Genomic DNA, 13072 nt, shown 5'->3' on the forward strand with positions numbered 1-13072 from the left:
AAATGGCTACAACTCCATTTTTCAAAGTAAGAAGACCTTAGTCTAAAACTTTGGCATGAAAGGTGACGGGCGATGTGCATTCCTTCAAGGAATTCTAGGGTTTTTTTGATTCAATATATTTAATGAACATTTTTCTTGTACTTACAAATTCAGTAAAATCTAGAACCAACTAAGGATCACTTGATTTGCTGTAACAGAATATCTGTCATAAGATGTGTTCTAATTATTACATTATAACATTTGGATCATTTTAAACAAAATAAGTTCTATGGTTTTGCAACATCACACTAAAAAAGTGTTTAAACTAACACATTAACATGTCCCAAACATGGCCGTTCATGGACGTCTGTGTACAACAGCAGGTGGAGCTAAATAAAAAGTTTGGAAAACACTCCGGCTGCCTCAGTGATATTTAGGTTGATGTTAACGGTTTTTAGTGAATGATTACTAAACACAAATCCCTCACTCAGAGATCAGAATTCAAAAGGCCGAGATCAGATGTGGTTGAAAATACTGATACTGAGATATAATTACCATTTACATATATCTACTGTGTATCACCTGCCTGCAGTGTGTGTGTGTGTCAATATATTAATGAAACTTTCATAAAGTAATCACTGAATGTACATCTATATCTGATTAACTGTTGGAGTCAATCCAATTCAAGACGGCTGCCACAGCTAATCAACATTAGCCAACACAGAATGGCTTTTTTCAATTAATTTTACAGATACCGAGGTAAAATTTAGTTTGGTAATAGCTGAGAGTCATTTACAACGCATACTTTGATTTTGAGACCTCTTGATGTGACATAAGGATTGCACATAAGTTTATTTTCAAGTTTTAGTCAAAACAGCTACAACTACAACAAAGATCTTAGTCTAAAACTCTGGCATGACACAATTTTTTAAAGAAATGCTAAGTTTGATTGTTGTAGTTACAGCCTGTGGACCAAAATTTAGAAGTTTGATTTGACATAGTATGTATGTTTCCTTTTTCTTGTTTTTTTAAAGTGGTTAAAAGGTGTGTCTGTGTTCCTGGAAAGCATTGCGAAATATTTTAAGCATGCTTTCCAGAAACAAGTATGTGTCTGTGAAAAAAATCCTCCTTCAGAAATATTTCAGACAAGTCACAGCACAACAAACAGAGACTGCACACCAGAGAAACCCTGATAGTTTTAAAAGAATGGGAACAGTCTGTGGTTTCACTGTGCTTCTTTGTTTCTGTCTGAAACATGCATGCAAATTCACACATGGCATCAACCGAAACCTCGGCACCCGGGGGAGCTGATTACCATCAACAGCAACACATTAGTGTTCGTAAATACTTTTCATTGTACCCTGTTTTCTTGTTTTAATGCACTGAAAGGAGCCGGTACATATCTAACACTTAACCCTGAATTTCCCACATGATGAGAGCTCTGTTTACAGTGCATAAAGGAAATTATATTGCTGCTGTGTTACTATGCACACAGTAACTTAAAGGAGCTGCAATAAAAACCCTTCTGTTTGTTTGTAGTTGTTGGTTTGTGGTTTTGTGAAGGGGGGGGGGGGGGGGGGGGGGGGGGGGGACTGTTTATCATTTCCATGCAGGGACTTCTCATGTGTATATCTGATGTTCAGTCAAAACCCAAGCTGTGTCTGAGTGCAGCATTAAAGTGAAGTGGAAGGAGGTCCATGGTGGATGATTTCTACCTCCGAGGGCCAATTTTCTCCACAGTAAACTGGTTGCCATGAGGACCAAGAGGGCTTCTCCGAGCCTGGACTCCCCCAGAGGCAAAACCAAAAAAGAAACCCTACATGCCACATGAGTGATAACAAAACAAATATATTACAGCTTTTCTACCTCACCAACCACATGTTTCACCCAGTCTAATAAAAAAAAGATGAATGGCTAGCAGGAGCCCGTTGTCGCGTGTAAAACTCAAACTGAACACCAATACCCAAATAGAAATGACATAAAATCTATTATAATAGGTTTGGGATATATGAGATGTATAAATAAGGCATGTGAGAGGAATGTCAAAGGTCAGTTTCTAATGCACCACAAGGTTACTCTTTATCCCCCCACCTGTGAAAGCCGAGCAGTAATTGGTTTTGTCCGTGTTTGCGTCTGTCCGTTACCAAAATATTTCATCAACCACTGGGCAAATGTTAATGAAACTTTCAGGAAATAATCAATGGATGCACATCTACAGCTGAATAACTTTTGGAGCCAACCCAAATCACAATGGCCACCACAGCCAACTGGTCTTAGAAAAAAACAAAGAATGGTTATAATTCAGATAAATCTACAGATTTTGGGCTAAAATTTGGTGTGGCAGTAGCTGAGAGTCACTCAGACTGTGAGTGTGACATTGCACGTAATGTTATTTTCAAATTTTGTCTTGACCAAAAGGCTAACACTCTGTCCTTCCCTAAGGTAAGATGATCTTAATTTGAAACTGACAATATTCCTTCAAGGAGTGTCGGGCCTTTAACATTATAGTATTTTAGCTACAGGTCTGGGACATGTGAGATGTTTCAATCCAAGCTGAAAGCCAAAGATCAGTTTATAATTCACCTAAAGATACATTTCTTTGTTTGAGGTCTATAAAGTCAGCTCCAAGAGGAATGTGACACTCAACTCCGAGCAAACATGAAGCCCTGTTGGAGAAAAAGAAAACAGTGTGTTAACCTGGGCGATATGAGCCTCTGTGAAACATACACAAAATCAGCCCCTGTGAGGCCAGATCTTACATCACAAAACCGACTTCAATGGCTAATTTTCTTTCTTTCTTTCTTCCTCCCCTCTCTGTTGTCTGCAGAGGGAGAGAGACAGGCAGCAGCCAGCAGCCCTATACCGGTTGAAACCAGAAGACACTTCCTCCGCCCAGCGCATCAGGAACCACCCAGACAGGGCTGGAAGTTATGTGTGATCTCAACTTCACTCAGAAAAGGACAAAACATCACAATAAGTGAATAAATGTGTTGATCTGTTGAAAATATTTTAGCAGAAGTCCTTTCAGAGAGGAAACAGCTGATGCTGCGTTCACTACCCGCTGAAAAGACGGACAACTTGCTATTATTATTATTTTGTTGTTGTTGTTGTTGTTGAGTGAACTCCGTCCCCTCAATTCGTTGTTCTGTTTAGCATCTAATTTATTCCACTAACTAAAATAACAAAGCAAAATAAATTAACTTCCTACTGAAAATAGTTTAGAAGAACTAGTTCCTCCTTTACAAACAGCCATTTTTTTGCTAGTTTCAGCAGTATTAAAAGCGGCTTTTGGCTTCAAGCTGAAAACTACAATACATTAAATCACCCAGTCGCATGTAAATCAACCATTAAAAAATTTTAACCTCCCATTTAATAATTTTATTTTTAACTTTTCTGTTGGCAGAATACAACATGAAGAATGCTACTTTACGGATGCAAATTCTGGACGTATTTTAAAAATGTGTCCCCATTTGGGTTAGCATTATACAGTTAAACATATACAATAAGTTCGTCACGATCAATACTGGACTTTGTCGCCACTGAAACAACTGCATAATGTGTGATTTTTACAGCTTTTGGTCGGAACTCGTCAGATGAACCCGAATGTCCCACTTTTTCCGGCGTGCCCTGAACGCAGCATCAGATAAGCTAGCTGCTCGGGAAAATAGCCGCTCCGTCACGGGCCAATCAGGAGCGCCCAAAACACCCTCAGCAGCGGTCTGCGTGGCTCCATGTTGGATCGGCCTCTTCTTAGAAATACATAGTCCGGGACTGGGTCCACCTGCGCGTGTTCGGCGGACACACGGCCCCGGACGGTGCGCTGTGTGGGGCGGGCTCAGGTATGAAGGTAACCGGCCAACGAGCTGAGGTTCTCCGGGGCTTTGCTTCAGCGACTAGCGCCATAGCTGCTGTTTTTCACCGCGGAGCGCAGAAATTAGGTTAAAGACGCACCTGAGGAGCGGGGGAAAGTGGCATACGGGCTGAAGAAGAAGAAGAAGAAGGAGGAACTGCACTGAGAGAAAAGCCGCACGGACAGTGAGTATATCTTCCAATAAATATTTAAAAACTGACATGAAGTGTGCAACTTTAAATAGATGTAATTTATTTCCAAACACCAGGGGTGAGTACTTAAGACATGCTGAAAATTCATGTCTCAACAAGTCACCTGACCCAGACAAAAGCAGAAGAAAACAAATAAGAAAGAAACTCCTGGAGCGACCAAAAAGGTCAAGTGTTTCATTAGCCGGCCGTGAGAAGTTTGGTTTCCTCACGCGCTGACATAACGTCCTGTGTCCACACACACATGTGTCCACATGTGTGTCCACATGTGTGTGAGTCCTGTCTTCCAGGCAGGCAGGAGCTGGAGGTGGTTCAGGGCAGGACCAGGGCAGGAGCCATCTTAGACTTATCTGACTAAACTTGACCCGCAGCGGTTGCTGGGGCCTCGGCTTATTTTAGGGCTCTGACTCATTTTACCGCCTCTCCTCGTAAATATAAAAATAAAACTATTATGGAGCTTCAGAACCGACTGACGCTCAAAATTAGGAGGAGAATCTAAGCCCCTCCGAGGAGTGCTTATCGCCCGCCGCCATCTGGGCCACATTTAAACTGAGAAATGGAGTCATGTTGGTCGAACTGTGAAAACAAAGTTGTGCACTTCACGCTCAGATGGTGTGTTGTGAAGCTACTACCACACCAACCTTTACCCCAATATCTGGTCAGTTCACTGTGGCAGGCAGCCTGAGTTGGGTTGAGTCCAGAGTTTGGTTAATTAGATGGAGTTCAGGTCAAAGTTGTCCCCAGAGCAGGGCAGGGCCCTGGTTTCTGCCTGATCCTCCACTGAGCTCCACAGAGCCTCCTGTGAAGAGTCCAGACGAAGGATCCTAACTATGTGAAGCCTCACCTTCGTCATTAATCAAGTTAAGGACTTAAACTGACTTTGCCTCTTGACTACTTTGGCGTGTTTTGTTCCATTTTAGCTGCTCATGCAGCAAAACCTTGAACTCGTTCGGGATGTGGGTGATGTAACTTTTTGTTGTTGTAATGTTTTTAAAATATTTAACTTTACAAATATTCTCCCCATAGAAATGTACTGAGGTCTATTTAATTCTTCTGCCTTATGCCACTTAAAACAGGCCTTTGCTACTTTTAACTTTTAGCTACTGTTCTGCTAGTATTTATCTAGGCTTTTGCTGGTCCAAATTTTTTTTGCTACATTCAGCTTTTATTGATTTGCTGCTTTTGGCTTTTTTTTCTTAGCATTGTGCTACTTTTGGTGCTTTTTTGTTTATTTTATAATTTTGCTAGTGTTTTGGCCTTTTTAGCTCCTAGCTAGTGTTCAGCTGCTTTTAGCTTTAACAGCTTAGTGTAAGTTTTGGCAGTAATGCGGTGCACAGAAGAGGCCGTTTCTCTGGTTTAAACGTGGATTACCTGAACTGAAGCACTGCATCCAGATTACACAGAAAATCCACTTCCTCCGCCTGCTACACCTAACTAATCCAATTTCCCCGTGTCCTCAGGTGGTTGAGTTCAGGGCTTGAACACATAAGATGTTTCATGCTGTCATGGCTGGAAAAGCCCGTGTGAGCATTTATGATGACTCGGGTCTATTCAGGACTGTGGCCATGAGTCAGCACACATCGTCCTTGATACTCCAAAAGGAGAAACAATATTTTGGTTTGAAGGATTAAAGTTTGCCAAGTCAGATGTTTTTTTTTTTGCTTTTATGTGGTTTGTGGCTTACATGATTCATGTTCTGGGGGGTTATACATGTTCAGCTCTTGTCTGAAGACGTGCTTTAAAAAAAACATTATTTTTTGGGGTGAAAATGCAGTGAGCGCTGATTATTGGCTGAAATTTGCTGAAGAAGCTAAAACTGGGTTGAGTCCAAACATTAATCAGTCGTAGACGTGCAACTAATGATTACTTTCTGAAAGTTTTATTAAAATTTGTGTTTAAAAAAACATCTCATGAACCTGTGGTCAGAGTTCATTCAGATAGTTAATTATAAGATTTTACATTAGATCTCAGAGTATAAGTTGGACATGACTCTCGGCTACAACTTCACCGAACTTTGGTTCAGTATCTATGAAATTGAACGAGCTGGAGCCATTTTTGTGCCTTCATAAGGCCTCCAAAAGTTAATAATAACAAATGTGTCATAGAATATAGTTTTGACCCTGACTTTGTTTTCAGCACAGAGTTTATTGAGCTGAAGATGTGGAAAAACCCAAGACATTATAACTGAACTGTTGCAGGTCCTGGGCCTGTTCTAGTCAGCAGGATAAGCTGAGACAAGTGGGAATCCAATTAGTACATAATGTGCCACATTAACTTAAAAAAAGACCATTTGAATGCATTCAGTAAAGGCAACATATGCCAGAAGTCTGGGTGAGTGGCAGGGGAGAGTAGATTTGTGATTACATCAGAGGACCTTTAGTTTTCTGAGAAACAGCACTGTGATATGTCTGGATTCAGCACAATTATAGCTGCTGCTAAAGGAACATGACGCATGACTGAAAAACCCACTAGTAACAGGAAGTGAGAGTTCAGTGCGCTCAGAGATGAAACTATGTACCTTGCTCTTGTTCTTTTCAGCAGCACCCCCTGTTACATATTTACAACTTGTGTAGCAGGAGCCAACCAAGACTCCACAGTTAATGGTAGGAAGTATATCATGGCTCTGCTTTTGACAACCTCTTGTAAATGTGACCCCAGAGGTCTAAATTTATTTGTAAGGAACTCCTTATTGCTGAAGGCCATGCTGTTTGAGCCTGTGTGCTTTTGTCTTTAGAGTTTGCAAAATCTCTCATGAACCAGTGGACAAGTTTTAGTGGAAATCTCAAAGTATCACTGGATGTGCGCCAACCCCCCCACAGCTAAGCAACCTTAGCAAACACAAAAAACACTAAAACCCAGTCGGTTTTACAGATATTGGGCTAAAATTTGATGTGGCGGTAGCTGTCAACATCCTCAACCTGCAGCCTCGAGCGCAAGTGGATCTGGCAAGGTCTCACAATATCACATTAGACTCTGCACAAGATCCTTTTTAAAGTTTGACCAAAATGGCTGTAGCACCTCCCTTCGTATCATAAGCTGATCTCAGTCTAAAACACTGGCATGAAAGGCAGCGGGCGACATGCATTTCTTCAAGAAATGTTTGGGCTTTATTGTTGAATACTGTTTTTAAAACTCCCTTTTTTGTGCCCTAAAAGGTTGTGTTTTGACTGGCTGTGTCATTATGAGCACTGATGTAAGGTGAAAAACATTCGAATGGCTCCTGGCGTTTGACAGGATGTACCACCGCAGAACTTTCTGTTCATGAAGTTAAAGTGTTGAAGTTTAAAAAGTGGGCAGCTTGAAGGATTAAAATAAATTCCTAAATGGCCTAATTGTGATGGGTAGAAAGATGATTTATAGAGTGCTGTGTAGCTCAAAACCTTCTGATTTGTGTCCACCCTCTGGAGTAGCTTCCTTCTTAAAAGCCTTCCATTCCCTGAAGAAATGCTTTTCACTGCTGCGATGTAACATGAGTAAGATCATCTCATGTTGAGATCAGATGGCCTTAGAGCTTTCTTGTTGTTACTTGTCATGCGGTATTGTAAGGTGTTGTGCGATGCTTTAAGACTCAGTGTATGTATTGTGAATGACTGTCAGTTATTACTATGTCAAATTTTAGCTCAGTATCTGTAAAACTGAGTTATAGTCATTTTTGAGTTGGCTAATTTTGATTAGCTGTGCCTGCCATCTTGAAGCAATTTGTTTCCAGAAGTGAGTCAGTTGGAGATGTACATCCAATGATTATTAGCGGAGAATTTTATTCAGATCTATCCAGTGGTCCATGAGATTTTTTGTGAACAGACAGACATGGACAAAAACAATGTTGCCTGCCTTTTTTGCCTTTTGGTGATGGGCAACCAATATTGCAGATTGCCACAAAACAAAAAAGTTCAAGAATAATTTGTGAACAGAAACACAGAACAAGGCTTAAAGTGTTGAATTGACCATTAAGTGTTTTTTTTACATTTCCATCTCTTTGAATGTTTGTGGGGTTTTGCAGGACAAACAAGTCTGATCTCCTCACTGATCCTCCTGCAGACCTGCAGAGGTCTGTAGGAGCCTGTCTTGAAAAGTCGGGTTTGTTTTGGCAACAAATAAGGAAAGCATTTAACAAGAATAGACAATATAATATTGTTTATTGTATGCTGTGTGTGGGGGGGATTCTTGATGATGATTAGTTATCCTATGATGATAATGATAAACTCCAACTGATGACAAATTTCCAGATTAGTATTTTCTATTTACAATGTAAATGTAAATGAAAAGTTGATTTTTGTTTGAACTATAATTAGCTGGAATCATTGTGAATTTTTTAGCAGCACAGTTTCACTACTTGAGTATAACTAGTGTGGTAAAGCAGCCTATTTGATAGTGTTTTTTATTTGTTTAATTTCCGAGGATTATTTATGTTTGTGAGGCTCTGAATCAGTGGTTCCCAAAGCTGGAGTCAAGACCCTGCTGTTAGTCATGAAACACCAAGTGTTTGGTCTTTCATGACCAAGAGAAATCCAGTTAAATTTTAAAATGTTTGCCATTTACAAATTTAGTCTGAACTGTTACAACCCCATTTCTGAAAAAGTTGGGACACTGTGTAACATGGAAATGAAAACAGAATGGTATAATTTGCAAATAACAGGAACCCATATTGTATTCACAATGAAACATGAAGCATATAAAGCATTTAAATCAAGAAGTTGTACCATTTTAGGAAGAAATACGGTACTATTTCAGAATTGAGGTTACACAAAAAAATGAAAACGGTGGTCACAAATGGATAAAAATTATATAATTGCAAGTGAGGCTTTTTGTTAAACAGCTTTAAATCAATGTTTTCTGTACTTCAGCCAACAATAGTTGGGGTCATGAGTGACTGCAGCTTTAGTTTTATGGGTTAAAGCCAAAAGGTTTGATGCCCACTGCTATAGACTATGCAGCCACAAAGACGGCCCTGTAATATCATATCTTATCCTCACTTACGTTGTCATTTCAGTAAATACCATAAAATATTGTGATGAAATTTTTAAGTCTGTATTACCCAGGCCTACTATTTCTTTTTGGGCAGGTGAACAAAATTTTATGGCCAGTTGGTGTATATTTAAACCAGGTTTAGTATGCTCACCTAAATGAAGGTCTGAATTGTTTCCTCATATTTTGTTAAGCATGAGGAAAATATTCCCATGTTTCTGTCCAAATTTGAAGCCAGATATAATCTTACTAATGGTTAAATTACTAATTTAACTTTTAAAAAAATAATACAAAAATTAGTAAAGAAAACAATAATACTAATCCAAAAAACCTCTCTTTTTGTTGCAGTGATGTTTACTCTCACTGAGGTTGCATCCTTGAATGACATCCAGCCGACGTACCGCATCCTGAAGCCATGGTGGGACGTCTTCATGGACTACCTGGGCTTGGTCATGCTCATGCTGGCCATATTTGCGATGACCATGCAGATCACCAAGGACCACGTAGCTTGCCTTCCATGTATGGACGACTCGAATGAGGCGGCAGATACTAAACCTCCCCTTGGGCCTGAGCAGAATGCACAGAAGGCAGCCTCATCAGCTACCACCGGAGCCACACTTGCAACCTCTATCCCATCAGTGACTAAGGACTTGCCGGATGAAGCTGTTCAGGAGCTCAGCACTACACAGCAGACTTCCCTGGCAGCAGAGAAATATGCCAACCAACCCCAACCGAGAGGGGTTAAAACCAACCTGGACTTTCAACAATATGTCTTTATCAACCAAATATGTTACCATGTTGGCTTGCCTTGGTATTCCAAGTACTTTCCATACCTCATACTCATCCACACCATTGTTCTCATGGTCAGTAGCAATTTCTGGTTTAAATACCCCAAAACAAGCTCAAAGATAGAGCACTTTGTTTCTATTCTGGGTAGGTGCTTTGAGTCTCCTTGGACGACAAAAGCTTTGTCTGAGACAGCTTGTGAAGACTCAGAGGAGAACAAACAGAGGTTTACGAGCACCTCTTCAACCCCAAAGCAGGTGTCTTTAGAGGGGAAGGTTAAAGGCACGGACGCTGACCCATCCACACCTATGCTTGGAGTCAGATTTTCTGCAGACAAGCCCATTGCAGAAGTACCGAGCAGTATGACAATACTTGATAAAAAGGACGGGGAGCAGGCCAAAGCTCTGTTTGAGAAGGTGAGGAAGTTCCGAGCCCACGTGGAGGACAGTGATTTCATTTACAAGCTCTATGTAGCGCAAACGTCTGTCAAAACTGTCAAGTTTATTTTAATATTGTGCTATACTTCAGCCTTTTTGCTTGAAATAAATTTTCAGCACTTCTGTAAACCCAATATAACCCAACTAATAGGGTATGAAATCTTCTTCTGTACGCACAACATGGCTTTTATGCTAAAGAAGCTGCTCATCACCTATGTGGCTTTGATTGTGATCTATGGGATGACATGTTTGTACTCTCTGTTCTGGGTGTTTCGAAGACCCCTGAAAGAGTATTCTTTTGAGAAGGTCAGAGAAGAGAGCAGCTTCAGTGACATTCCTGATGTTAAAAACGACTTTGCGTTCCTTTTACACATGGTTGATCAGTACGATCAACTGTACTCCAAGCGCTTTGGCGTCTTCTTGTCTGAAGTCAGTGAGAATAAGCTGAGAGAAATCAGCCTCAACCACGAGTGGACCTTCGAAAAATTAAGGCAACTCGTCACCCGCAATGCTCAAGACCAGCAGGAGCTGCATCTCTTCATGCTGTCTGGTCTCCCAAATGCAGTGTTTGACCTCACAGACTTGGAAGTGCTGAAACTGGAGCTGATTCCTGAGGTGAAGTTTTCAGCGAAGGTTTCCCAAATGACCAGCTTGCAAGAACTTCATCTGTGTCACTGTCCAGCAAAGGTGGTGCAGACAGGTTTTACTTTCCTCCGCGATCATCTCCGCTGCCTTCACGTCAAGTTCACAGATGTAGCCGAGATCCCGCCTTGGGTCTATTTGCTGCGCAGCCTGAGGGAGCTTAACTTAATCGGAGGCTTGAACTCTGAAAACAACAAAATGATCGGTCTGGAATCCATGCGAGACTTGAGACATTTAAAGACATTATGCCTGAAAAGCAACCTGACAAAGATACCCACAAACATCACAGATCTTTCGCCACATCTGATTCGGTTAGTGGTGCACAATGATGGGACAAAACTGCTGGTACTCAACAGTCTGAAGAAAATGACGAGCCTAATTGAACTGGAGCTCCACAGCTGTGAACTAGAAAGGATCCCTCATGCTATTTTCAGCTTGATCAACTTACAGGAGCTCGACTTGAAGTCAAACAACATCAGAACAATAGAGGAGATCATCAGCTTCCAGCACCTCAAGCGGCTGACGTGCCTTAAACTGTGGCACAACAAAATCATCACGATCCCTTCATCCATCGGCCAGGTCAAGTCTCTGGAGTCTCTCCACTTGTCTCACAACAAGCTGGAGTCTCTGTCCCCAGCCTTGTTCCTTCTTCCCAAACTGCGCCACCTGGATGTGAGCCATAACTCCATCACAGTGCTTCCACCAGACGTGGGTCTCGTTCACAACCTCCAGCACTTAGCCATCAACTCCAACAAGCTGGAAGCACTGCCAAAGCCTCTCTTCAGGTGCACCAAGCTGAAGGTGCTCTGCCTGGGGAACAATGCGCTCACCACACTGCCGGACGCTGTGGGTCAACTGGTCCAACTCACCCACCTGGAGCTCAGAGGAAACTGTCTGGACAGACTACCTGCCCATTTAGGAAACTGCCGGCTGCTGCGCAGAAGTGGCCTTACTGTGGAGGACCATCTTTTTGACGCACTGCCTGTGGAGGTTAAGGAGAGCATCAGCCGAGAAACAAGTGGCTTATAGAACAAAATGGCAGTAATAGAATGAAACACCTTTTAAAGTTGTCCACAAAAGTAATGCATTTACTTGATTATTTTGTTGTGTTGTCTTGGCTGTTCACACTTTAACTTGGCTTTAGATTTAGTTTTTTGTTATTCTTATGTATTAGGGTTGGATGATTGGACATAATTATCAGCCATCAGCCACTGGAGTCCATCAACAGGAGTGTTTTTTGGTAATTATGATCATTTTGCCTTTCCAGAGTTTTGATCAGTAAATAATGTACAATTCAAGTCCAAACCTGGGCACGCTGTAAAACACCTTTGATTGTGTGCGGTCCAGCTCCAGTGAGCAAAGCTTCTAACTTTCCTTCAGGTCCAGCCCGCAGACGGACTGACAGCAGGCTGACAGTAGGCTGACACCACTGTTGTTTTACTGCTCAGCAAAGGATTTGGATTATTTAGACTAGTTGTTCAAAATGGTAACAATTTCTGGAAAAAATAAGAGAGATTGGCATTGAGGAATGGTAAATGGCCTGCACTTGTATGGTGCTTTATCAAGTCTGAGGACGCCAAAGCGCTTCACACTACAATCAGTCATTCACCCATTCACCCATTCATTCACACACTGATGGTGGTGAGCTACATTGTAGCCACAGCTGTCCTGAGGCAGACTGACAAAAGTGAGGCTCCCATTACACTAGTGCCACCGAGCCTTTTTGGTCAAAGTGCTTGGTGGCGTTTTGTAAGCGGAAACACTTTGAATTCATCTGCATTTAATTGATTTATCTGTAAATATTTCCACCACTTCAAACATGTGACCAGGACTAACTGCAACTAGCCGCAACTAAATTGCAGCAATCCCTGCTTCTCACAACACATTTCTCCCTTTACTTACAATATATCACAAGAAGTGTCAGCACAACAAACTGTTTAAACGCAGAGAAACCATCTTCATCTCAGTTGTCGCTTCGTTATTTAGGACTGTTTCCCGTTTCTTGGTTTTGCTTAAAAAATGATCACGTCCACACAGTTGGGTCTTGGGGTGAGTAAAGTGGTTGTCATACTCCATGAGAAGTCACAAAACCAGCTCTGTCACGTTGTTGCCCGATGAAAATTGCATCATTTTTGTTTGCGTAGCAGCTTTGTCCGCCGCCTTGCAACACAAGGCCCTGGCCTGAACCGTTCCTCACAGGGGTT

General features: G+C 41.5%; 1 protein-coding gene across 1 annotated transcript; it reads left to right on the forward strand.

The window, feature by feature from the left end:
• Positions 1 to 3651: 3651 nt before the first annotated feature.
• Positions 3652 to 12872, forward strand: lrrc8da (leucine rich repeat containing 8 VRAC subunit Da). Its single transcript, XM_017430718.3, has 2 exons — positions 3652 to 4014; positions 9352 to 12872. Coding segments are annotated over exons 1-2 (2547 nt in total). The 5' UTR covers positions 3652 to 4013; the 3' UTR covers positions 11898 to 12872.
• The last annotated feature ends 200 nt before the right edge of the window (positions 12873 to 13072 follow it).

Source organism: Kryptolebias marmoratus, linkage group LG20 (genome assembly GCF_001649575.2).
Source record: "Kryptolebias marmoratus isolate JLee-2015 linkage group LG20, ASM164957v2, whole genome shotgun sequence".
NCBI lineage: Eukaryota > Metazoa > Chordata > Actinopteri > Cyprinodontiformes > Rivulidae > Kryptolebias > Kryptolebias marmoratus.